The sequence below is a fragment of the Aquarana catesbeiana genome, linkage group LG09, assembly GCF_042186555.1.
Source record: "Aquarana catesbeiana isolate 2022-GZ linkage group LG09, ASM4218655v1, whole genome shotgun sequence".
In the NCBI taxonomy this organism is placed as follows: Eukaryota; Metazoa; Chordata; class Amphibia; order Anura; family Ranidae; genus Aquarana; species Aquarana catesbeiana.
In genome coordinates, this window is record NC_133332.1 from 66,670,621 (window position 1) to 66,698,230 (window position 27,610).

A 27,610-nucleotide genomic window follows, 5' to 3' on the forward strand; every position below is an offset into this window, starting at 1 on the left:
CAGGCTTTTTGTCAAAGCTTAATTGAACAAACTGAAGTTAGAAGCAGATTGGCTACCAGACACAGCTGCATCAGATTTAGCACTCTCCAGTTTTAGTAAATCAACACCCATAGTATACATGGGTTTGTTCTTGATTGTTAAAAGTAACATATACTCCATTACCATCTCAGCCTTAATTTGAACTCACATTATATATGACTGGTACCTTAGACTACACTCTAGTCGCAGACCCTATCCCATCATTCATGATATTGTTCATGGTGGAATATCTGTGCTCTTATATGGGAAGAAGAATAATGTTCCTAAAAAAAACAACACACTTCTACTGTACAGCTTGCGGTACAACAGGCAGTTTACTGCTCTACTGGAAGTCACACTGTAGATCCTCTATGGTGACCAAAAGATAACCTGCAACCCTGCAGTAGTTGTGTGACCCATTGACTTCAGCAATCTGTAGTGCAGTGGTTCTCAACTACTGTCCTCAGGACCCACTTACAGGCCAGATTTTAAGTATTACCTTGGGGAAATGCAGACTAGAATACTGCAATCACTGAGCAGCAAATGATATCACCTGTGATGTACTTCACTTATCTTGCAAACCTGGACTGTTCGTGGGTCCTGAGGACAGGAGTTGAGAATCACTGGTGTAGTGGGAGCACTGATTTTTAAAAGGGATAATAGCAGTGATCTCTACTAGCCTCATGTAACTCGTCCTCATAGTAAATGTAAATTTTTTTATTTGACCCTCATGGACCCCCTAAAACCCATCCACGGACCATTTAGGGGTCCACTGACCCCAGGTAAAGAACCCCTGCTCAAGGAGCAACACAAATTAAAAGACAATTCTCAGCTCAACAGAGTGTAGTGTTATTTGATTTCAACACTAAAAAAAAACAAGTGGCCAATGCCCCCACCTATAACTGGCCTTTGCAGCAAGCAGCATATGGAAGGGCGAAGTATGTAAACCATGCATGTGCTTCTACTATGGAGGCTCTCAAAAATTTACAGAGTTAGGACTACAGATAGTACTGGGGTGCCGTGAAGTGGCTCTGCAGCTTACGTATGTATTTGTGCAAACTAAACCCCTGTTTTTAACGCAAACTGTTAGGATAATTTGGTTGGTTGATGGCTGACTGCTGAGCTGGGAATTTTCTTTGGTTTTGTTTTATGTGTTATTTGATTTCAGCCTATAAGATTGAGGGGTGTAAAGCAAGGAAGACATCCAACATTGATGGTTTACATACCTGCTGCTGGTTCTGGACCTGGGCTGCCGGTACAATCTGAGAGATGCCTTTGCCAACAACTTGGATTTGCAAGGAGCCCTTTCCCAGGCTGATAGTAGGCACTGAGCTGATCACTCCGGTTTTAGCCTGAATTGGAATAAACCATAACAAAGATGTATCCTTTAGGTGTACACTCCTTTTTCCTCTATGTTTTCACATTCCCCATTAGGCAAACAGTGCTGGTATCAGGATTGTGTAGTCAGAACAGGTCCTCACCTGGGTCTGCACAGGAACAGCATTGACAGGTTTCCCCTGCACCACAGACGTTTTGACAGTCGTGTTGGGGAAACAAGACGCATCTTGGGGTCCAGGAGCACCACCTGTAGACAATCCCAGACAAAACATAAGTCTTGCAGCACGCAGGCTCTTATATGTAACTATGCACAATATATGAAAAGGAGGAAACAAAATAGGAATTTTGTACTAACAGTAAAATCTTTCTCTTGGAGTCCATTGAGGGACACAAGAAGTCATTCACCTATGGGTTATACTGTTGCCTACAGAAGGATAAAATGAAAAAAAACTGTAGGCCAGCCCAGGATTACTCTTCCTACCTACCAGCATGCCTCAGTTTTTCAACGAAGCAGTAGCGAATGGCATTATCATAAACACAGATGGGTGGACCAGTGTCTCCCAATGGACTCCAAGAAAAGGATTTTATGTTAAGTACATGAATCCAGTTTTCTTTCTCGCCTACTGAGGGACACAGGAATACATATGTTTATTTCTGAAGGTTCAGCATCTATCAAATCCTAGTAATGTAGATGGTTATTAGGTTAATACCACAATGTCCAATAAAGCCTGCACCAAGTGTTCCATCAACAGGAGGCCATCTAAATAGCCAACAATAGGGATGCAACGAGAACATAGCAGGGTTAATACTGGGCCCAGCACCTTGGTGAAAGGCCAAATGGCACAGCAGCAAATTCAAACTACAGGAGGCCTACAGCAAAGTGCAAAAAAAGTTGATGCACTTGAAAGAAGGGGGCATGCAGGCATGCATCCTTGATGTCCACAGAAGTCCAGAAATCTGCCTGGTGAAGGGGAGGCAAACACCAACCTAGCAGATTCCACCTGGAATCTCTGAGCTTGAATAAAGGTATTCAGTGTTTTGATATCCAAGATTGGGCAGATATGCCCCCTTTTGGGTTCAGGGACAGTGAACAGATTGGAGTAAAATCCCTAAAATGGTTTCGCCACAGAAACGGGGACAATGACCCCTTAATCCAAACGATCCGCAAGGGCTTAGTAGAAATCTACTAGCTAATCTGTGCAGTGAAACAAAGTTGGAGGTGAGAAACTAAAAGGGCAGGGAGCAAAACACCAGTATGTAGAACCTGGAAACCACCCCCTGAACCGACACTATCCAGGTGTCTGTAAAGGTTACCAAATATGTCTCCCCTATGGCAAGTGGAGGGAGGCTGGTCAGGGAATTTAGCTTAGGTGGAGCCCAAGAACTTGCACATGCACTGGGAAGCCAAGCTTGGGGAGTCTGAACATGGATGGTGCAAAAGGGGAGAAATAAAAAAAAAAAAAATTTTTCTTAAAGCCGAGTTCCACCCAAAAATGAAACTTCCGCTGTCCGGATTCCTCCCCCCCCCTCCAGTGTAACATTTGACACCTTTCAGGGGGAGCAGATACCTGTCTAATACAGGTATCTGCTCCTATTTCTGGCGAAAGATCGCGGCAGTATTCACGGCTTTCTACACCATGTCCGGCCCCTCCTCCGTCCCCCCCGCTATCTTCTGGGAGACACACAGGTCCAGAAGACAGCAGGGACCACTCAGAACGTGCAGGGCGACTTGCGCATGCGCAGTAGAGAACCAGGCTGTGAAGCCACAAGGCTTCACTTCCTGATTCCCTTACTTAAGATGCCGGCGCCTCCACCTGGAGCTGAGGGACGAGTCGGCTTTGGACATTGCAGGATCCCTGGACAGGTAAGTGTCCTTATTTTAAAAGTCAGCAGCTGCGGTATTTGTAGCTGGAGTTTTTATAGCTTATTTAAACTAACATTTCAATTGAGCTTTGAAAAATTACCATGTTTGCATCTACATTCTATAACCACAATGCAAGTGCAGAAAATGGCCTCTTGAAGGGGAAAGAGCTTCCTGTTTTGTGGATCAGAACAGAGATGTATAAGGTCTCTTAAGAGGCCATCTCACCCCTGCCTGCATTGGCCTGCACTGTCTGTTTTGCTGAGCAAAGTCCTATTGAGATGCTGTGTACTGTGCTCGGCAAAACGGCTAAGTGTACATGAACAAAGCGGGAGGAGGCCTGTATGCCTCAATGAACAGTAGGTGAAGATGTTATGACCGCAGCCCTAACACACATAGGGGGCCCACACAGCTGTTTATGCCAGATATAAATAAGCACAAGAAAAAAAAAAATTAAGGTTTGTGGACACCCTTTCTCCTTTGCACCCAGTGTCTGAATCAGAAATGAAAACAATTCCGATCGACTTAATCCATTAAGAATTTTCCTTCCTCTGCATCAATGTGTCATTTCTAATAATGCATTGGTGGGGGCGGGCACAGACACAGCACAGATCCAAAGTAAAGTGTATGTACAACTAAAAATGTAAACCTAAAAATAAAATAAATAAATAAAAATACTTTAGTCCATTGTGTAAAGTGCTTTTTAAATGTTTATGATGTATTGTTTTTATTTGTGTGGATGCACGTGAACTAAAAATAACTGGTGATCCTGTTGGGTCTCCTATGTGTTCAGCAGCTCCCTGCTCTTTTCTGTCAAAGCTATCCATGAGTTCATACCCCCTGATTGCATTGGAACACATGTGCAGAGCATCTCTCCTAGGGAATGGTAGGATGCCATTCAAGTGCATGGCAAGCTTGCAGCCTTTGACATCACATACTGACATGCCCATACTTCAGACCTTCATGCACTGATTGACTGCCATTCAGAGCTTCACCGTCTAGTGCAAGTACAAGCAGTCTTCGCCCCCACCTCTCAAGCGGCCCCGAAAGGAAAAGGGGCGAAGATGGATGCGGCCTGCAGTGGGGACGGCACGGGCTTCATTTGCAGGCAAGGGTCATATCCTACATTACACAGCTCCTAATGTAACCTAAGCATCTCTGCAATTTAAACATATAAAGCATCACTCTAACTCATGTAAAAAAAAAAAAAATATATATATATATATATATATATATATATATATAAAAAACGTTCCATCTGTGCAAAGTAGTGTAAATAAATAATTTATAATTCACGTTACAGCACAATAAAAAAGACTTGTATGCCACTACCCTATCATCTAGGTCAGGGGTCTTCAAACTTTCTAAACAAAGGGCCAGGGTATGGTCCTTTGGACCTTAGAGCGGCCAGACTGTGGCCGGTTAGAGTAGAAAATAATGTCCTTGCTTCAGTGGGTGTAAACACTGCCCCATCTTTGTTATGGGATTTGAGGGGCAGGGATACCGCCCCATCACTGGTGCCCGCGGGGGGAGAATACCGCCCCATCACTGGTGCCCGCGGGGGGAGAATACCGCCCCATCACTGGTGCCCGCGGGGGGGGAGAATACCGCCCCATCACTGGTGCCCGCGGGGGGGGAGAATACCGCCCCATCACTGGTGCCCGCGGGGGGGGAGAATACCGCCCCATCACTGGTGCCCGCGGGGGGGGAGAATACCGCCCCATCACTGGTGCCCGCAGGGGGGGGGAGAATACCGCCCCATCACTGGTGCCCGCGGGGGGGGGGAGAATACCGCCCCATCACTGGTGCCCGCGGGGGGGGAGAATACCGCCCCATCACTGGTGCCCGCGGGGGGGGAGAATACCGCCCCATCACTGGTGCCCGCGGGGGGGGAGAATACCGCCCCATCACTGGTGCCCGCGGGGGGAGAATACCGCCCCATCACTGGTGCCCGCGGGGGGAGAATACCGCCCCATCACTGGTGCCCGCGGGGGGAGAATACCGCCCCATCACTGGTGCCCGCGGGGGGAGAATACCGCCCCATCACTGGTGCCCGCGGGGGGAGAATACCGCCCCATCACTGGTGCCCGCGGGGGGAGAATACCGCCCCATCACTGGTGCCCGCGGGGGGAGAATACCGCCCCATCACTGGTGTCCGCGGGGGGGAGAATACCGCCCCATCACTGGTGTCCGCGGGGGGGAGAATACCGCCCCATCACTGGTGTCCGCGGGGGGGAGAATACCGCCCCATCACTGGTGTCCGCGGGGGGGAGAATACCGCCCCATCACTGGTGCCCGCGGGGGGAGAATACCGCCCCATCACTGGTGCCCGCGGGGGGAGAATACCGCCCCATCACTGGTGCCCGCGGGGGGAGAATACCGCCCCATCACTGGTGCCCGCGGGGGGAGAATACCGCCCCATCACTGGTGCCCGCGGGGGGAGAATACCGCCCCATCACTGGTGCCCGCGGGGGGAGAATACCGCCCCATCACTGGTGCCCGCGGGGGGAGAATACCGCCCCATCACTGGTGCCCGCGGGGGGAGAATACCGCCCCATCATTGGTGCCCGCGGGGGGAGAATACCGCCCCATCATTGGTGCCCGCGGGGGGAGAATACCGCCCCATCATTGGTGCCCGCGGGGGGAGAATACCGCCCCATCATTGGTGCCCGCGGGGGGAGAATACCGCCCCATCATTGGTGCCCGCGGGGGGAGAATACCGCCCCATCATTGGTGTCCGCGGGGGGAGAATACCGCCCCATCATTGGTGTCCGCGGGGGGAGAATACCGCCCCATCATTGGTGTCCGCGGGGGGAGAATACCGCCCCATCATTGGTGTCCGCGGGGGGAGAATACCGCCCCATCATTGGTGTCCGCGGGGGGAGAATACCGCCCCATCATTGGTGTCCGCGGGGGGAGAATACCGCCCCATCATTGGTGTCCGCGGGGGGAGAATACCGCCCCATCATTGGTGTCCGCGGGGGGAGAATACCGCCCCATCATTGGTGTCCGCGGGGGGAGAATACCGCCCCATCATTGGTGTCCGCGGGGGGAGAATACCGCCCCATCATTGGTGTCCGCGCGGGGAATATACCGCCCCATCATTGGTGTCCGCGGGGGGAGAATACCGCCCCATCACTGGTGTCCGCGGGGGGAGAATACCGCCCCATCACTGGTGTCCGTGGGGGGAGAATACCGCCCCATCACTGGTGTCCGCGGGGGGAGAATACCGCCCCATCACTGGTGTCCGCGGGGGGAGAATACCGCCCCATCACTGGTGTCCGCGGGGGGAATATACCGCCCCATCATTGGTGTCCGTGGGGGGAGAATACCGCCCCATCATTGGTGTCAGTGGGAAGAATACCGCCCCATCATTGGTGTCAGTGGGAAGAATACCGCCCCATCATTGGTGTCAGTGGGAAGAATACCGCCCCATCATTGGTGTCAGTGGGAAGAATACCGCCCCATCATTGGTGTCAGTGGGAAGAATAGTGCCCCATCATTGGAGTCAGTGGGAAGAATACTGCCCCATCACTGGTGTCAGTGGGAAGAATACTGCCCCATCATTGGCGTCAGTGGGAAGAATACTGCCCCATTATTGGCGTCAGTGGGAAGAATTTGTTCCCGATCTCTGGGGTCAGTGGAAGGAATAGTACCCCATTGTTGGTGTCAGTGGGAGGAGTAATACCCCATTGTTGGTGTCAGTGGGAGGAGTAGTGCCCCGTCTTTGTCGTCAGTGGAAGGAATAGTGTCCTAAAGGCCTGGATAAAGGCAAGCAAAGGGCCACAATTTGGAGACAGTTGATCTAGGAAGAGTCCACGATACCAAACCCTGGGGTATCACAAGACCATGGGCTACCTATCAGATAGGCCGACGACTTACTAAGGATGCCCTGTACCCTTTATAAAAATTGGACCAAAAGCAGAGCTGTAGCTCAGAGCAGCATATCCGGTTTACAGTGAAAGAGCAATCAGAATAGTTTTCAAGGGCCACTGAATATTAAAACCTATGGACAGTGCTGAGTTAGGCTGTAATATCACCGATATTGTTAGAAGTAGATAGTCCCATTCAAATTGACATGTTCTGGTAATGATTTAAGGCAGATGCATTAAGGTGCCTGAGATATGCGTGTGGCTATAAATACTGGGGTATGTTCTTGCCACCCAGAGCTAGAGCTAGAGTAAACCCTCTTCAATATTACATAACAAGTCCATTTGAATGTGACCAACTTTTACTAGTTGTACCATAACCAAAAAAAATCAGAACCTTCGCAGCTTTGGATTGCCATAGTTAATAAGCGTCATTGCTTTTTCCAATGAATAAATAACCTTGGCTCATAGCAAAGACATGGATCCTTCCACATAACACAAATCCAGCCTACTTACCAGCAGTCTTCATTAGAACTGATGCCTGCTGCTGCTGTTGCTGGAGTAGTGTTGAAAGCTGAGCCGCCTGGGTGATGGCTCCTGTCTGCACCTTGGTCAAATCACCGTGTCCCACAGCAGTTTGTTGCACCAACACCTGGCCAGGGGAGTGCCCATGCAGAGAAGCTTGTGTTGGCACTTGCTGCCCCTGTCCACTGATCAACACTGAAGACGACTGAGCATTGTACTGTCCAGCGAGTGCAGGGGAGTTTTGGGCGCCTCCTTGTTGCTGCGGAGCTTGCATCATCAGACTCTGCTGTTGCATCTAGAAAACGGGGTATAATAAAATGTAAACTTTAGTAATTTAGCAAAGAAAAATTTCCAAGATTCAGAGCATCTAACTACTTCCAGCCTAGTCTCTTTGCACAGATACAGTAAATACACTCACAAAAGTCTTACTCAACACAGCAGTGCAAAGTGCAGCAACTGACAATGGCCAGTCAGCCTTAGGACTACTGAAGTCATCAGTAAAATATAAACTGATTGGTTGTCGTTTTGTCAGCACAATGTTTGCCTATTACAAGAAACCTAAAACTAACGTGGGTGTAAAGGGTTAGTTCATCTTTAACGATATTCACCAAAAATAAAAATTCCTATGCATTAGCTTTCTCAGTACATTAATATGCAGTCCTCGAATCTCGGCCAGTCCCTGCTGAAGAGGCTGAGCTTCGATCCATCCATGGATTTACTTTTTAAGCTGCTTATTCCATTGCCCTTCCCTCTCAGTCCTGCAGATGGCAGGATATACCAAGCATTGGACATGTGGCCCTGAAAACTCATGAACGAGTTCCCCATGCCATTCCCTACCCAAGCACAGTCTGTTCCCTGTTCACTCTACAGAATGCTAAACTCATTTGTGTGTTGTCAAGGTGGCACATCCAAATTTTTGTCATTTGCAGGACAGAGAGAGGAGGGCAATGTAAGCAGCCTAAAATGTATGCATTCTTCTTTTACAAATGGAGGACTGTACATTAATACACTGGAGGAAGCTATAATGGGTAGGGATTTTTTGGAAAGGGTCAATAAATGGTAAACCAACCCTTCATAAGTCAAGTAAAGCCAAACACTTCCCAGATCATGCACAGTATTTACATATTCTGAACAAGCAGCAAAAGGAAACACTTATCTCTGTAGCTGTAAGCATTGCGGAGATATCAATTTTCAAAGTGTACAATGCAGACACTTAGAGTCTTTGTTGTGATCTTAGCACATTAAAAGCAGCTAAGGATGTTGGAGGTGGCTTTTTTGAAAAAGTGTCCCCTGGTTGTTATGAATACGTAAGTTGTTAAATGTCTATGGACTGGGTACAGACGCACTTTAAGTAGGACAAAACTTTCACACAAATCCAAAGTTCTCACCTGCTGATACCTCTCCAACAGCTGTTTCTGCTGTGGCAGGGTGTTGGACAACGTCAAAGCCTGGAACTGGCTGGGGGTCATCTGAAAGGTGCGGTGCTGATCCGATGTTATGTGAATGGAATGGGTGGGGCCCTGGGGTTTACTAGATGTCTGAGCCTGGAACTGCACAGGGAATGAGTGGGTCTGGGAGGAATCGGAGGTGGGTGGCGTGGCCTGAAGGGAAATTGGGATACCTGTTCGAGTTTCAGACTGGGAGGTGCTCAGCTGTACTTGAAGCTGAATATGCTGCTGAGGGGACGAGAGGGTTTGCTGCATTTCAGTGGACAATGATTGATGAGATTGGAAAGGTGTCTGTACCTGAGGCTGAGAAGGAGGACGTAGAGGGTGCTGGGAAGAACCGTGAGGCGAAGAGGAGATTTGGTTCTGGATGACGAACAGACTCTGCATTTGAGGAGTGCAGGATCGGGAGAGGGGCTCGGAGGGAGGGCGAGGGATACTCTGAGGTTGAGATGGAGGCCGAGAATGAGGACGAGAGGGTGGTCGAGAAGGAGGACGCGACTGGTGGGGGGACTGCATCTGTGAGTGGTGGGAGGCCGAGGCCTGCAGCTGTGGGCTGGGTGGGTGAGGTAGTGTGTGGGAAGGCGAGGCTCCTGGAAGCTTCTGTTGTCCGGTGGGAATCTAGATGAGAGGACAGAACGTTAGAAGACCTCTATGTACACCAACGAGTATGCCAGAGACTGAACATACACCATGTGCTTCCAGCCATTCACTGTGCTACAAATCAGCTTACTACTAAACTGTAAGCATAATTTAGAATTAATAGTGCTGCTAAATAAAACCAAGCACTGATACAGCACGATGACAACATTTCTCACATCACAATATCATTTCCAGGGATTCATCACTTTATCAAGAATTAGATAAAAATACACAAATCCAGTACAAAGACAGAAGAGCCTCTAGAGGTAAAACAGGAGTTGTCTAAATGTGTGTTTATTAGTGTACTTTGTACCTTGAAAATAAACTGCAACAATAAAATACTGTATATATATATTAATGGTTTTTAAAAAAGTAACAAGACTTTCGTAGAAGTCAGCAGGTTTAGAGGAAGCCACTCAAGGCCAATAAAATGATTCAGTAACCTGTTGGTTGAATACAGGATTCACAGATGTTGTGCCAAAATCATTTTATTTAACTTGAATTGAGTTTAATATACATTTACCAAAACTAATTAGGACTTTCACCAGGTCTCTGACCTTTACTGCAGCCTCTTCCCTATGCTTCCCTATGATATTCATCAGTATGGCCAGCAATGCTTTCTCTACACTGCTATAAGCTAAGCAAAGGTGTGCATACAGGATCTCACAAAAGTGAGTACACCCCTCACAGTTTTGTAAATATTTTATTATATCTTTTCATGTGACAACACTGAAGAAATGACACTTTGCTACAATGTAAAGTAGTGAGTGTACAGCTTGTATAACAGTGTAAATTCGCTGTCCCCTCAAAATAACAACACAGCCATTCATGTCTAAACTGCTGGCAACAAAAGTGAGTACACCCCTAAGTGAAAATGTCCAAATTGGGCCCAATTAGCCATTTCCCCTCCCCGGGGTAATGGACTTGTCAGTGTTACAAGGTCACAGGTGTGAATGGGGAGCAGGTGTGTTAAATTTGGTGTTATCGTTCTTGCTCTCTCATACTGGTCACTGGAAGTTCAACATGGCTCCTCATGGCAAAGAGCTCTGAGGATCTGAAAAAAAAAGAACTGTCGCTCTACATAAAGATTGCCGAGGCTATAAGAAAATTGGCAATACCCTAAAACTGAGCTGCAGCACGGTGGCCAAGACCATAAAGTGGTTTAACAGGACATGTTCCACTCAGAACAGGCCTCGCCATGGTGGACCAAAAAAGTTGAGTGCACGTGCTCAGCGTCATATTCAGGAGTTGTCTTTGAGAAATAGATGTGTGAGTGCTGCCAGCATTGCTGCAGAGGTTGAAGGGGTGGGGGGGGTCAGCCTGTCAGTGCTCAGACCGTATACGCTGCACACTGCATCAAATTGGTCTGCATGGCTGTCATCCCAGTAGGAAGCCTCTTCTAAAGATGATGCACAAGAAAGCATGCATATAGTTTGCTGAAGACAAGCAGACTAAGGACATGGATTACTGGAACCATGTCATGTAGTCTGTTAAGATAAACTTTTTTGGTTCAGATGGTGTCAAGCGTGTGTGGAGGCAACCAGGTGAGGAGTACAAAGACAAGTGTGTCTTGCCTACAGTCAAACATGGAGATGGGAGTGTCATGGTCTGGGGCTGCATGAGTGCTGCCGGCACTGGGGAGCTACAGTTTATTGAGGGAACCATGAATCTCAACATGTACTGTGACATACTGAGGCTGAGCATGATCTCCTCCCTTCGGAGACTGGGCCACAGGGCAGTATTCCAACATAACGACCCCACACACACCTCCAAGACGACCACTGCCTTGCTAAAGAAGCTGAGGGTAAAAGTGATGGACTGGCCAAGCATGTCTCCAGACCTAAACCCTATTGAGCATCTGTGGGGCATCCTCAAACAGAAGGTGGAGGAGCGCAAGGTTAATAATATCCACCATCTCTGTGATGTCATCATGGAGGAGTGGAAGAGGACTCCAGTGGCAACCTGTGAAGCTCTGGTGAACTCCATGCCCAAGAGGGTTAAGACAGTACTGGGAAATAATGGTGGCCACACAAAATATTGATACTTTGGGCCCAATTTGGACTTTTTCACTTAGGGGTGTACTCACTTTTGTTGCCAGTGGTTTAGACATTAATGGCTGTGTGTTAATTTATTTTGAGGGGACAGCAATTTTACACTGTTATACAAGCTGTACACTCACTACTTTACATTGTAGCAAAGTGTCATTTCTTCAGTGTTGTCACATGAAAAGATAGAATAAAATATTTACATAAATGTGAGGCGTGTACTCACTTTTGTGAGATACTGTATTTACAGAGTAATGATATGCATACTTCATATGCATGAAGTCAAGCTCCACCTAGAAGGGGAAGTTCCACTTTACGGCCTCCTTCCCCCGTTTTTTTTTTTTTTTTTTTTTTGGGGGGGGGGGGGGGGGGGGGGGGGTCGGGGGGCTTTGTGGTGGTGGGAGAGAATGGGTACCTGGTTTTGACAGGTACTCTGATCCCACTAGGTGATCCGAGCCGTAGTCCTCCCCGCCCCCTCCCTCTCCAGTCTTTTAGGATGCATCACAGGTCCCAGAAGACTGTGGGACCATTTACAAAGCACGGTGTGGCTCGTGTATGCGCAGTGGGCACTGTGAAGCCGCAGTCTGTCACAGCCAGGTGGCTACGGTTGAGATGCTGGCGCTAGGGAAAGAAGACCAATGGAAAGAATGGCTCGGATGAGCATATCGCTGGATCCTGGGACAGGTGAGTGTCTGTTTATTAAAAGTCAACAGCTACAGTTTTTGCAGTTGCTGATTTTTAATAACACACAAATATGACTCCTCTTTAAGCTGGCAATACCCCATTTGAATTTTGGCTGGTGGCCCTGCAGAAAAATCGAAGGAGCTGTGCAGAAAATTGTTGGACGAAAAGCATCTGCATTCAATCAGACGCAGATGCTGTTCAGTTATTCTGCCAGAAACTGCTCGCAGAATACAATAGCCCAGCAGGGAGGATTCATCAATTTGTGCTTTATAGCACGGATAGAGGAATCTGAGTGAAAAAAATGTAATCATTTATGATTATGATTTTGGGAGGGCCAGACTGTGGCCAGTGGAAGAAGGAAATGCCCGAGCATCAGCGGGAGAAAACAACTCCTCAGGTTTGGTGGTAAGTTGATGTAAAACAATTACATAGCACCTGTGGTCAGTGGGAGGAGGAATAGAGCCCCCATCATTGGTATTATTGGGAGGAATAGTGCCCTGTCACTGTTGCTAATGAGAGAAATAGTGCCCCATCATTGGCAATATTGGGAGGAATAGTGCTCCATCATTGGTATTAATGGGGGGATAGTGCCCCATCATTGGTATTATGTGGAGGAATAGTGCCCCATCATTGGCATTATTGGGAGGAATAGCGCCTCATCATTTGCATTAATGGGAGGGTGGGGGGAATAGTGCCCCATCAATGGTATAAATGGGGGGGGGTTTCCCCATCAATGGTATAAATGATGGGGGGGGGGGGGGGTGCCTCATCATTGGTATTAATGGGGGGAATAGTGCGACATCATTGGTATTAATGGGAGGAAGTGTGTTCCATCCTTGGTATTAATGGGAGAAATAGTGGATCCTCATTGGTATTAATGGGGGGGGGGGGGATAGCATCCTATCATTGGTATTAATGAGGGGAATAGTGCCTCATCGTTGGTGTCAGTGGAAGAAATGATCCCTCATCGTTGGTGTCAGTTGGAAGAGTAGTGCCCCATCATTGGTGTCAATGATTTGGACATTTTCACTTAGGGGTGTACTCACTTTTGTTGACAGCGGTTTGGACATTAATGGCTGTGTGTTGTTATTTTGAGGGGACAGCAAATTTACACTGTTATAGAAGCTGTACACTCACTACTTTACATTGTAGCAAAGTGTCATTTCTTTAGTGTTGTCACATGAAAAGATATAATAAAATATTTACAAAAATGTGAGGGGTGTACTCACTTTTTTGAGATACTGTATGCACACCTTTGCTTACCTTATAGCAGTATGACCCTCCAGTTGTTCAGGAACTACAATCCCCATCATACCTAGTCATGTCTGAGTTTTACAATGTCTCATGGGGCGTGTAGTTCCGCAACAGCTGGAGGGCCGTAGTTTGGGGATCCCTGCTCTAGACCAATCAAGCTATCAACCCTTTCAGTGCAGGCACAGCCTCACTGCACATAATACTTTAGTTGCCTGGAGTTGGGCTTTAAAATCTGGCAGAGGTTCCAACCCATCCCTACTGTTGCTAATAAAAACAAAAAAAGTTTTGGCTGCAGTCAGGCTTTAAAGCAAACCTGTACTAATCCTCCTGCAAGTAAACCTATTCTGGTCTGTAACAGCAGACATCTTTAGATAGAGTGCATTGGAAGCAATCTTTTATGGAAATGTAAAATTCAGCGCTGGGAGTCTGCATTGCGCTGCTCTCCCCTCAAGCTTTGCCATTGGTCCCTTAGATCACCTATAACACTAGCCAATAGCAGTGCACAGAAGGGGCAGGCCAAACCACTGACATCTTATGTAAAGTCAGTATCTCTTGTTTCAGTGCTCCTTGGTTGCCTTATAAGATGGTAAATCTACATGTAGGAACCAAGAGGTGCTTGCCTTGACATGACAAATGCTTTTTATTAACTTCTGGATCAGTACAGGTTAACTTAACACACCTGTTCCACCACACCCATCTACCCACCAAAGATCTCAGTGATGTGAGCCAAGGAGCCATGTCTGTACCTGCAGCTCACTGATCTGTCCTTTTCCTGCAGAACAAGCTTTTACATAAGGTTTCACTTTTGTGACCCATTTCTATGGATATATGAAGATGTAAATTCAGATGTATTGAAAGGTAAAGCAGCAAAGCTATTACAGTGTGCACAGACCAATCCCTGTGTATTTATTGTCCCAAAAATCAACCTGCATGCAGTTTTTTTTTTTCCATTTAAGGCCTCATTCACACAGGGGCGTACTGATACATACACCTGTACAAATGGCCGTCTTCGTCCATCTGAGAAGCACAGGTGTTCCACAAGCATGCCAGAGGCACGGATCGGGACGCAGACAGACTGTGCTCTGATCCATGCATTGGACTCACATGGATGTGCACTCTGGGATGTGGAGGTTCGTGCAGTTGGTGGCCTGTCAATGATTTCAATAGGCTACCTGCATGCCCCTGCAAGGATCACCTGAGCATCCCGGGTGGCTGAAGACGGCCCTTCGTACAGGCATACAGATTGGTACGCCCATGTGAATGAGGCCTTAAGCTGAACAGCAGGCAGATATATAAGACACAAATTAATGCAGTCTAACAAAATTTTCAATTGAAGCGCCACACCACTGCTAAGAGGTCCAGATACAACTTTATTCCAACAAAAGTCAGGAGGACAATCCAAAAAGTACCAACACATTTCGAGGGTCCAAAACTCAGCCCCTTTATCAGGGCTCGATTACACACGCTGTGAATGGACTTAGAAGTGAGCTGGACCTCGAACGTTTCTTTCAGTGTGATTACAAGTACAGATCTGGTCAGCAGCTCGTTTGGCAGCTACTGATAAGCAGCTTCTAGTCCAGGGGTGCTCAACCTTTTGAAGAACAAGGGCCATTTAAGTGATCTGATATCAGTCGCGGGCCAGAATGAACTATGGGGTTATACCACCCCGCCAAAATGCAAATGAAAATAAAATATAATAAATAAAAATGAGCCCTTACTGTCCTGAGCCCCCTATAAGGCTGCTTTTACACTTATGCGCTTTACCGGTACCATGGGTGCCGTATAGTGCACCTGTAGTATTCCTGTGGGTTAGCTGCACTCAGCCATAGACTTCTATTACATCTTGCAGGTGTGGTGCACTTTACGAAAGCGCACCAAACCTGTAGGATATAATAGAAGTCTATGGCTCAGTGCAGTTAACCCGCAGGCAAGCTGCAAGTGCACTGCTTTGGCAGATCAGTGTGAAAGCGGCCTAATAACCCTTTTTTTTTTAGAAGTGCCAATATGTCTTTTGTTAAAGAGTAGTGTATGTGATGTTTAATACAGTGACCCTTTCCTCTTCCAGCTTCTGCTGGCATCACTCTCCAAGCTGCCAGAATGGTCCCAGATGAAATGTACCTGGTATCACTCTGCCTGAGACAGAAGCCCGAGCTACAGAGGAAGCATCAGTTTATGCGGCTCCTGCTCCCTCCGTTGCCATCGCCAGCTCCATGCACTCTGATGCTCTAGGGTGGAAGATCAGAAACCCATTGATGACAATCTGGGCTTGTTGACCCGCCATTCTAGAGCATGGGCATTTGCTTCCCTGGTTTGAGGTTGCGGGCCACATCAGAAGGCTCCGCAGGCTGAGAACCCCTGTTCTAGCCATTCACATTGTGTTAAACCAACCCCTGTAAGACTACCAAATCAACCCGTGTAGACTTGTAAAAGTGGTACTTCACTGCAGCAGAAAAAAAATCTGGTCTCCTGCCCTGACATACAGAGCTGTGCTATGTAGTCAAGCTGTGCAAATATCAGGGCTGGATGGGCAGAAATTCAAATAATCTGGCAAGTAAAAGTCCCATATAGGTATTTTGTTTGCTTGGAGTTGAGCTTTTAGCTACCTTATCTGCACAGAAAGGGCAGTGCGGTGACCTTTGTCTAGTAGATTGTAAGCTCTTATGAGCAGAGCCCTCTTAACCCTCTTGTATTTTATTGCATGGTAACGGCACTGTCCGCCTTTATATTGTAATACGCTGTGCAAACTGTTGGCGCTATATAAATCCTGCATAATAATAATAATAGTAGAAGGACAGCACCAACTTGTGTGAATGAGGCCTATGTAGGTCTCTTATAAACAAATCCTGTTTTACTCTATTGGCTCTTATAAGCAACTTCGATATATTCTCTAATACCAGGAACATTTAGCTGTTTCTGCAATAATTCAAGCTTTACCCAGCAGCACAGTTAAAACACAGGACACAAGAAGGGAAGCATTTCACAAGAACACACGCAGTGTGCAAGGAAGGTTAAGGATTAGGATGAAATTAATCAGAGAACAGCAGCAGCGTTTGAGGGGGGAGAAATTAGTAACAGTACAAAATAAAGAGCAAGCGAGAGCCAGCAGAAGAGAAAGAGGGACCCCCGAATGCCCAGCCGCAGTGAAGGGGGGACGTGGAGCTTCCTACATGTACCGCTGTTCTCTAACCCTGGTAGTCAGTGTTTGAGAAAAAACTCAAAAACACTATGATGGTGGCCAAATCAAAAATTCTGCATCAAGCCAGACATCCAGCCTGGGAGCTTAAAAAAATAATAATAATGTGACACCTCTAAGTCAATGCAAGCTTAGCTTGCCAACAAAAATATCCTAGTGCAGTCTATTGGGAGAAGAGTCAGACAGAGCTGCTCTAGGGCTATAGTGCATGCAGCTTGTTCATTCTGAACTGATCTTTTGTTTCTGCCAGGTATCATGTATATTTACCTTAAAAATACGGGCCTACTGATTTGAATTTTTTTTTTTTTTTTTTTTTTGCAGGAGACTCAGCGAAGAGCAGAAGCCCCATTTTTTTTTAAAGTGTAATTGAAAATTCATTGAATAAAGAATTATACTACTGATTTTAACCATCATAAACCTGGTTATAAAATCATGGCAGAACTATATGCTTAGCGGAACACCAATTTAATTAAATTGAGAAATCTTACACCCCCATGCTCAAGAAATTACACGAGCAGGTTTGTGAAAAAGCATAGCAGGGTTTCAATAAATTATACAGCATCAAGTTCTATAACACAATTTGTTAAATATTTTAACGTTGTTCATCTCCAGCTTAATAAATGGCCACATTTATTATTATTCAAAGTAAAGAAAAAAAAAAAAAGTTGCCTGGATTTAACTAAAGAGGCATACGTGTGCTATCTACTGTACATGCAAACATGGAAGCCATTAAAGCTGAACTCCAGAAAGGCTAAAAGGCTCCCTTGGCAGTGGGGCTGCCCAGCTCTGCAAGGGTTTCTTTTAGGTCTTGGAGGGGGCGCAAAAAGCACTTTTATTTACCCGATCCTCCACCCCTGCATTAATTTCTGGATTCGTGTGTCTCTGCAGCCTCTTCTCCCCTTTACTCCGGCAGTCACAGACCCTCTGACATCACCAAGACCAATGTAGAGCTCATAGTCACGCACTGGACTTGAGGACGCTGAGGGACAGTCCACCGCTGGAGCATAGGGGAGCAGGGAAGAGCGCCAGCTTTCCGGGGGAGCAGAGGTAAGTAGCTTTTTGTGGCCCCCCTAGACCTAAACGAACATTTAACCCTTTCAGTACAGGGGCAGCCCAACTGCAAGGGAGCATTTTTGACCTCCCCGGAGATGGGCTTTAGGCTATTTTTTTGGATACTTTGCCTTGGGGTGGAAACATCAGACAGACCCTGGTTATTGTTTTAGCTACGGCACTGCACGGGGGTTGCACAGGAATTAGAAGGGAAATCTGCCACCACACGGTTACAGGGAAGAAGACTAGAGGGAGAGCCACAGGAAAGTTTTGGGTGAAAGCAGACTGAATTGAGGATTGTGGCTACCTGGCAGGACATAGCCTGCTGTGATTGGCTGGCAGGGAAATGAGGTAAGTGTCCTTTGGATTCCGGTGTTGTATGGTTCTGGGCCAGATCACGGTTGGACTGGGCTGTGGAGCCGGCACTGCTGCTCACTATGACGGAGGCGGGTACGCTACTGCTGCTGGAGGTGCTGCTGCTCAAAGTGCTGCCGGAAGCGGCTATGCTGTAGATTGGCATTGTGAGGTGTGCGGCTACCGAGGTTTGAACCAGGCTGCTTTCCTGTTGAGATTTCAACGCCGCTTCGTATAATTGCTGCTGCTGTTCCTTCTGCAATGGCCAACACCGGCAATTGTCTGTTAAATACTCACTCATACAAAATTTCATAGAAGCATGATTCATGGCAACTTGAGAAAAGAACATAGAACTGGACAAAGAAAATAAAAAACAGTAGGCAGATATCTAAAACCTGATAGGAGAGAAAATGTATTCGCTTTAACCCTAGCCAACAGATGCTGTAATTTCCAGACTGAAGGTGAGAACAATCAAAACTGAAATCTGATTGGTTACTTTTGGCAACACAAACAATTCTCCCATTCTTAAAGCCCAACTTCGGGCAAACAAAAAGCTCTCTTCATGTAGTAGGGCTGTGCCTGCACTGCACGGGTCAACTGCTCGTTTTTGTCTAGGGGATTGGAGAAAGCTTATCCTTACCCAAACCTCCACTCTACCTGCAAGGGGCATTCCCCCATGAGCCAGCAGTAGACTGTTCCTGACATCCTCCCATCCAGAACAGGGCTTCTATGAGCACAATGACATCAGGAACAGTCCACTGCACTAAACCGCGGGGAGCAGGACCCAGAGGGACCGGTCTTATGTGGGGAGGATCAGAAGATTAGGTAAGTATATCTCCGTTCTTCAATCCCCTAGACAAAAACAAGCAGTTGACTCATGTCTCCTAGATTGTAAGCTCTAACGAGCAGGGCCCTCTGATTCCTCCTGTATTGAATTGTATTGTACTTGTACTGTCTGCCCTAATGTTGTTGTAAAGCGCTGCGTAAACTGTCGGCGCTATATAAATCCTGTATAATAATAATGTATTGCGGGCACAGCCTCACTGCATGGAAAAACTTTTTTTTTGCCTGGATTTTAGCTTCAAAGAGACCCAGTCAAACTAAATAATTGCAGGTTTTTAAAATGCTTACTTGCAGTGTTTTTCTGTTCCATAAATTCTTTTTTATTCACTTACAATGTGCATTTGAGCTTTTTAGAAAATTTTACAAATCAGTTCCCTGGCACAGCCCCCTCCGCCCTTTTCTTTAAGTCTCTATATAACAACATTTTACATAGATGATGGGGGTGGAGTGAAGGGGAATACTATAATGTGTCACTTGAGTGACAGCTCCGTCTGCTGACATCGTAACCAAGATGGCAGCACCCAGCAGCCATCTCAGGACTTAGGCTGTCTACACATGGGAGGGTTTGACAGTTAAATAACATGCTTGGAACACATTAAATTGCACATACTACATGATCTTATGGAAATATTTTTGCTGAATGGTTTGGGAACAAATGAAGTGACAAGTCACTTCTCCAAGTACACACAGAGAAGCCTCTGGTGCTGGGGAATGTATGCGAGGAAGCCTTCAAAATCAGAAATGACTTCAGGGGGGTATACCAAGCAGGCCTGTAAGAGAATGCTTCATCTGTTTGGTTTTGAAGGAAACTGTGTAGAATAAAGCTATGAAAGCTGCCATTGCTGACTTTTTTAATGCAAGTCATGGTGTTGTCATCCATATCCTTATTTTATTGAGAAAACATATGCAGGCAGTGATATTAAGAATTCTGGCCATTGTACTTGTTCTTGGTCAGTAATACACTAATCCAGCTTCTCTCAACCCTTTTACCCCAGAGGAACACTTGAAATAGTTTTTAGGTATCAGGGAACCCCCAGTAAGATTAGCCCATTGGAAGTCATTGGGAAAATGCCCCTTACATTGGTGGTGGTAAGAATACACCCTTAAAGTTCGGCCAGAATTACACCCTTGCAGTCATGTTTCTGGCTCTGCCAAATGGTGTTGAACCTCGAACTATGCAGGCACCATCAGATGGGGTGTTAGCCAGAAGTCAAGGAACCCATAGCCACCACTGAAGGAACCCTAGGGTTCCACAGAATCCTGGTTGAGAATGACTGCACTAATCTTTGAAACAAAGATGATGGTGATAGCCTCATTACTTGCCCTTTTAAAGTATAACCTCACATAAAGCAAACAACTGATAGATTGCCACACAAGCCTTTCATTAATTTAGTGTTGACAAAAATCACCTTGCCAGCTATTTCCTAAACATAGCAAAAAAATCCAAGCTGGCTTCACTATAAAGGAGCATTTTGTATTGGATGGTGCACACATCTTTCCTGAATGTGTCATATTGCATTCATATGATTGGCCCACTGGTGTTCTCATTAGTTCTTCTCAAAGTGGAACTGAACCCTCTGGGACCGCATGCACTTTTTTCTCCATGCTTTGGCTAGAGTTGGGGGTGGTTAGAACCTGTCATTTCAATTGCTGTCCGTGTTCTATGGTTGGGATTTGAGGCATCATAAAGATGCTATACCACAGTAGGTGAGGAATTATTTTACAGGCCTGCCGTGTAAAAATGGCATTTACTCAGAAAAAGCTCTTACATAAACCACATAGTTCTTTCGTTGTATAAGCAATTTCCCCACTAAGATCTAACTTATGACCAATAGAGGGCAGTATTCAGCATGTTCAAAGCTTCCAATCTAGTATAAAGAGAAGGCCTTTGCACTGTCATACGGAGGGAGTCGGCTTTCAAACTATATCGTTTTGAAGGTTTAAAGTGCTTATATCCAAATGTAAAATACCTATAGAAATGCACAGGGTGTGCTGTACTAACACTTAAAAGGTCATTCCACCCCAAAAATTTTATTTCAGCTATTGGTGAAAAAGGACCACCCAGCTTACCAAATCTTTAGAACTCTCCTGTGCAGAGTTCCCATGCTTTTTCCCCTCTACAATTTTTAGTCTACCTGGTACAGCAGGAATAGTCTCGGTTCCTCACCTGCAATCTCTGTATTGTAAACTAAAAAATTTTTAAAAAGTGGCATTAATGACAGATGGGCAGGGCTGGGAAACCCCCTGCAGAAATCCTGCAACCCTTAGAAACGCATAAACCAGGTGGCCAACTCAAACAACATGTATCCATCTAAAACTGAAATATATGTTTTAAATGGGCCCGCTACTTAAATTTGAAACCTAAACGGTCGATTTAGTTTTAAGTGGAGAATGCTGTTCAAAAAAAAAAAAACAAAAACACAAAAACGATGTGCCGATTCCAGAAGGAAGTCCATTTCCTGTCTTCAGCACAGTGCTAAGCAGTGAGGATTTCTACAGCTGGATCTTCTTAGATGTGGTTTGGGTGTAAGAAACCATAAAATGGTCTCAGTATGATTATTTTCTTTAAAAGGGGAACATGAATATAACGAAAGTATCATTTGCCTTAGCCTAGGGTTCCATAAAAAAAAAAAAATCACAAAAGTATTGTTTATAACTGCTAGGATAATCATCCGATACCTTTCTGTATAGCAACTTCCTTCAATCCCAATCACCCCACAAAATAAAATCTAGTGGGTTTGTAGAAGTCAGACTGATGGAGCTGCAAGCTCTAAACAGTGGAGCCAAGAGGTTTTGGCAGTGGTGTGTAGATCACAAGATTGACTAAACAGCACTGCACATTTTTGGCAGGTAAATCAATATTGTCATATCTTTAACTAGCATTCCCATTCAACTCTCCACTCAAAACTTTAATTTCAATTCTGGAAAGAGGCTGCTTTCAGAACCCCATTAAAACCTGCTTACATGTGGAGCCACAACTTTTAATCAACATTTATCAAAGTAAAGCAGCCAAATGTGAAATATATGGATTACAGTTTCAGGATGGTAATCATATGCCAATTAGGCTGCTTAATACGGGACACCCTTAAAATGAGAAGTTCTCAAAAAAAAAAAAAAAAAATTATATATATATATATATATATATATATATATATATATATATATATATATATATATATATATATATATATATATATATATATATATACTTTTTTTGCAGGTAAAAAAAATGTGCATTTATGATTATTTTTTCTTGGAAGCATGTAAGGCATTGGACTCCCCATCAGCAGATCATGGGTGCGATGTCAGGCTCTAGCAGACTGTCAGTACACGGACTGTACATCCGACGTTCCAGGAAGGCAGTTACTGAAGTCCCGGAAGCTCAATGGACTACGACAGAGCTCACCAGCACCTTCACAATTCATTAAGAACTACAAGCTGTCAGCCGCAATGACCGACAGTACTTGCGGGCATTCATTCACAGAACTCTGTGACCGAATGACGCAGCCAACCCTAAATACAGGTGTAACATGTAGCATGTTGAGAAAGGTGAACGTATCCTTTAAAGAAGAATTATTAGAATTTTTTTACAATATTTAATTCCTGATGGGGAAAAGTACATAAAGTACTTTGTCTCATCTTTCTAGGTGCCCTAAAACGCTAGTTACAATGTCAGAAAGGGCACCCTATCCTTCCTTGGTGCATGGCCGCCCAACATCACAAAGACAGCTCCTTTCTTTGTAGTGCCTGACTCTGGGTTCCAGAATTTGCCAAAGACCCACACGAGGAACGCATATGGAGGTGAAGGTGAAGAGTATCAGCCTCAGCATTTTCTGCATTCCTCATGCCGATATGTACTGTCAAATCTACTGTAAGTGTGGCCAACCGCAACCAATCAGATTCTTTTTTTTGTCTTTAGTCCACAAAGGGAGAGTCTGGTAGCAGCAACAAAGACTTTTTTTTTTTTTTTTAAACATCGTTACTTTTTGTAGTGTATCTATGCTAAAACTGTACTAATAGGCGCAAGGTACGACTCCACCTAAAACCAACATTTCAGTCTTTTCTGGCACTTTGGCTTAGGACAACTCCAGTGGTGAGATATCTGACTCACAATTTCCAGCTCTGCAAAAATTAAAAAGCCAAAATTATGTTGTCATATTCTTTTTCACCATAATGCAGCGCAGCTGGGAGAGGCACTCATTATGGCCTCGTAAGAGGGAACAGACAACACTGCAGGGAAATCTCACCACTATAGTTGCCAAGAGGTAAATAAACTAGCCAGAAAATCACCCCATCACCCCCCTCCTGATAGTTCTGTTTTGGGTGGCCATGGCCTTTAAAGCGATAGTAAACTCTCATTTTTTATTTTTACACTACAGGTAAGCTTATATGGTTACAGCTAACCTGTAGGTAAAATGAATATCTCCTAAACATGCACTGTTTAGGAGACATTCTAGCGAGCAGCAGCCGGTGACGTCGCTGGCACATGCGCTCTGAAGGAGTGGCATACCTGTGCCGTTACTTCAGAGCTGTGTGCCGAGGCTGAGACTGGCGCAGGGGTGATGTCATTGCGGCTCGTCTATCCAGTGGCTGCAGCCCGCAAACCCAGAAGGAAGACCGTGCGGCAGCATGCCACTGGAGGGCTTCATTTTAAGGTAAGCCTTTCATAATATGCTAATATGAGGTGCATACTAGCACATTATATTACCTTGCAGGTGTAAAAAAAATTTTTTTTTTCAAAAGAGTTTACTACCACTTTAATTTATAAGGCCATGTAAAACTAATGTGCAAAGTGCAGTAAGCCAAACTAAAACCACATTGGTTGCCAAGGTTACTGCACTTGACAAATCAAACTTGATTTTTGCATTTTTAAATAAGCTTGATATAGTCTTGAAGTGCTAACTGACCAATTAGGAATTGAGAGGAATTAAAGTGCAAAAATAAATAAGATAAGAGACAAACTAACCTGCTGGAGAAACATCTGCATGGACTCGGCATTAATGATATTTCCTGGTGTAGCTTGGCTAAGGATGATTTTTTCGGAGCTGGGATCAATGCTGGGGCTTGGCATCGCTTGTTGAGGAGGTGGAGGTGCTAAAGGCTGCTGTGGCGGCTGCTGCTGTACATTCAACTGTAGTTGGGCTTGTCCTTGTGATGACTGCTGGGTGGTTTGGACGGTCAAGATAGAGGTTTGCTCTGTGCTGGGCAGGAGGTTGGCCCCTTGTACTATTCCTGGGCTCTGTCTGCTGCCCGCTGAGGCCTGCTGGATGCTTACTGCTTGACCAATGCTATCAGATGGATTAAACATGGCCACCTGGTTAGGCAACGTCACTCCTTGGATGACTGTCTGCCCGGCTTGGTTCAGAGACGTGGTTACTGCAGGCTGACTTTGGGTGCTTAGGCTACTGGCAAGGGATACAGGCATCTGAAACAATGTGGGTTGACCCACCTGCCCCGCCTGAAGCTGTATAGGCCCCGACAAAATATGAGCTGTGCCATGAGCATTCTGAGAAGTGAGGACCTGCCCCAAGTTCAGCTGGTTTGCAAGGTTTTGAATCTGGGCAGGCAAACCCTGATTGAGAAGCTGGCCTCCGGGACCTTGGCTGGCAATTATGTGAGCTTGCCCACTGGCATGGGACGCAGCTAAGATCTGACCACTCATGTTGGCCTGCAGTGCAGAGAGCTGCTGGACGGTTGAACCTCCCGGCAAGAGGAACTGGTTCTGTCCCTGTAACATAGCTTGGGCATGCTGGGCCGGGATAACTATACTGTTGCCTTGGTTTAGGAGCTGGACACTCATGGGTTTACCCAATGCCTGCTGCTGTGGGGGAGGCTGTTTGAACACATTGGCAGGAAGGCCCTGGGGAAAACTGGACAGGACCACATTTTGCCCAGGCTTACCAGCCATAAATGTCAGGTTTTGTTGGGCTTTCTGCTGCAGGGCTGCTTCTCCCTGAATGGTCAGTGTGTTGTTGGGAGCAAAAGATTTGGGGGAAATCTGAAACAACTTCTGTTGGAGAACCCCAGCAGGTTTGGGTTGTATTGGGGTTGGAGTCCGCTGTATAATAACCGGGCTGTTCAGATTGGAAGTAACAGTTAAGGACTGCGTGCACTGGGTAGTCGACACGCTTCCAAACATGGAGCTCCCATTTAAAGTGGTGGCTACGGTGGGAATTTTGTTCTGTAAAACCAACCCTGCATTTTGTGGTGACACCCCGCTTGAAGTCAGAGTGACCTGCTGCTGCTCAGAGGTAGCCCCTGTCAGGTAGCTGCCTACTGGTAGGTTGGCTACCTGTGTTGGCTGTACTTGCTTGGCAATGATCTGCTGAGTAGGCTGATTGATGGTCATCACTTGCTGTCCAACTACTTGTATTTGCCCAATGCCCAAAGCTCCCCCGGGGCTACCATTGGGCAACCCTGGGAGGTTGGAGATCGGCTGAATTGTAACATTACCAAGGCCAACTTGTTGGATGAACGGCTGAACGCTGATGGCCTTGTTGACCACATCTGCCCCCACTGACTGCTGAACTAGTGCTTGGTGAGTTAATACTGCCGGCTGCTGCAGTCCAATTAGGTCAGCACCTCCAGAAAATATTTGGGAAGTCCCATCTGGAGCAGCTGGCCCCACAGGCTGCAGAGAAGGCAACTGAAAGGAGCCCAAGTCCAGTTCTGCCTCAGCTTCAAGAGTCTGTTCTGTGATGTTGGCCTCCTGCAGGCTCTGCTGAAGGATGTCGCATGGCTGATCAGAGTTGGCGAGGCTTGCACTAGCCGCAGATGGAGACCCAAGGATGTCATCTGGCAAGAAGTCCAAGTCTACACCACCAGTTGATTGGTTGGGTTCTGTAGTTAAATGGTTCCCAGGAGTTTCCTGAACATGAAGCTGAAAATATTAAAAAGAAAATAGAAAAATAAAACTATACAGATTACATTGTTTTAAAACAATTCAAAATACAGTATTCAAAGCCATAAACGAGAACAAAAAAACAAACAAATAAGAATTTTTAACAGTTGCCCACATTTCTTCATCCTACAATGTTATGTGTACAGCAGTTACAATCGTTTGCTGGTTTACACCTATTAAATACTGAGGAGGGAAGGGCACACAACGGTCCTAACATTACACATTACTACACGTTCCTAAATAATAGGCTACCCATTGACTTTTATAGCCTTAAAAGATGTGCAATTTCAAGTCAATCTTTTGCCTATGAAAAATACTGTGAATTTTTAGTAAGGAATGGATTGCAAACAGCAGGAGGACACCAGAAAAATCAATCTATGGAAATTGATTTTTTTTTTAGTCCATCAATTGTTCTAAGAAAATTCTATTTTATATGTCTATTTTTCCCCTTTTCAGTGTATGCATAGTCAATATTTATTTTAGGTTCTTGATAGAGTAAGGAATGTTGAAGACCCCAATTGGCGTATTTTTTTTTTTTTTTTTTGCTGTCTTTGCCCTGCTGGTGAAATTTCCCTTCACCTTTTGTCTTAGAGACTCAAAAGCAAGTAAAAAAAAAAAAAAAATCACCCAAAATGACAAATTCCCCTCTTTCGTCACCAGTACATTTAGAAATGCCAAAACACGTTATCTGTATCTGAAAGCATTGCATTTGATATTATATGGCACTGCCTCATGAATACCTTGCCATAAAAATTGTTGGGCAAAGTTGAATGAGGTTGTGAAATGATCATTCATACTGAATTCTATTTTAACAAGAAAATGACCAAACCTCTTGCAAGCACTGACAAGTTCACCACTGACAGATTTTGTTTCGGATTTGATCTAATCAACATTTACCAACAAACATGTAGTGTGAGGAGAGGAATTGTCTAAATAATCCAGTCGCATTATATCCAAACAGGAAGCTCACACTGCATAGTTGATAAACGCTGACGACCCAATGGATATTAATCTAAATACAAAATTTGACATTGTGGGGGAGATTTACTAAAACTGGAGCACACAGAATCTGGTGTTTCTGGTGTGCAGTTTAATTAAGCCTTGACCATAAAACTGGGAAACCGATTGGTTACTATGAACAGCTGCACCAGATTTTGTGTGCTGCAGTTTTAGAAAATCTCCCCCTGGGCGTCCAGCATTAGGTTTGTGGGCAGTTTAGAAGAAAGGGAAGCCACTTTAAAAAATAAAATAAACAAAGTGGAGAAAAATTTAGCACAAATGCGTTTCCATTGCCAGCAATGGTACGAAAACTAAAATTCTTAGAAGTAACCAGTTGGAAAAAACTGGCCTTCTGAAGATATGAGGAATGATACCACGATGAAATAAGAACCACATTTTCTGGGACCTCAGAATGCATACCAGAAGACAAGGTTTCTCTGATGAAAAGACCTTCCATAAAGTGAAGGAAAATTAAGTAGTATTAGTTGAAAATGAAGGTCAGAAGTCCTTCTTGGAAGTAATAGGGATGGCTCAACCGTCGGACTTGCATGTCACGAAAGAGACGAACACATTCTGATAAGAGAATATG

General features: G+C 45.5%; 1 protein-coding gene across 2 annotated transcripts in view; it reads right to left on the reverse strand.

The window, feature by feature from the left end:
* The window catches only part of BICRA (BRD4 interacting chromatin remodeling complex associated protein), a 123,858-nt gene that overhangs the window by 8,912 nt on the left and 87,336 nt on the right, over nucleotides 1–27,610 (reverse strand). Inside the window, exons 5-10 of one of the 2 annotated variants that reach the window (XM_073598691.1) lie at nucleotides 24,088–26,001; nucleotides 18,232–18,534; nucleotides 9,000–9,677; nucleotides 7,603–7,906; nucleotides 1,500–1,603; nucleotides 1,245–1,370 (exon numbers count right to left, since the gene is read on the reverse strand). In XM_073598691.1, coding sequence (XP_073454792.1) covers nucleotides 1,245–1,370; nucleotides 1,500–1,603; nucleotides 7,603–7,906; nucleotides 9,000–9,677; nucleotides 18,232–18,534; nucleotides 24,088–26,001 — 3,429 coding nt within the window. The remainder of the gene's footprint in view (nucleotides 1–1,244; nucleotides 1,371–1,499; nucleotides 1,604–7,602; nucleotides 7,907–8,999; nucleotides 9,678–18,231; nucleotides 18,535–24,087; nucleotides 26,002–27,610) is intronic. The other variant, XM_073598692.1, reaches the window with a different exon arrangement.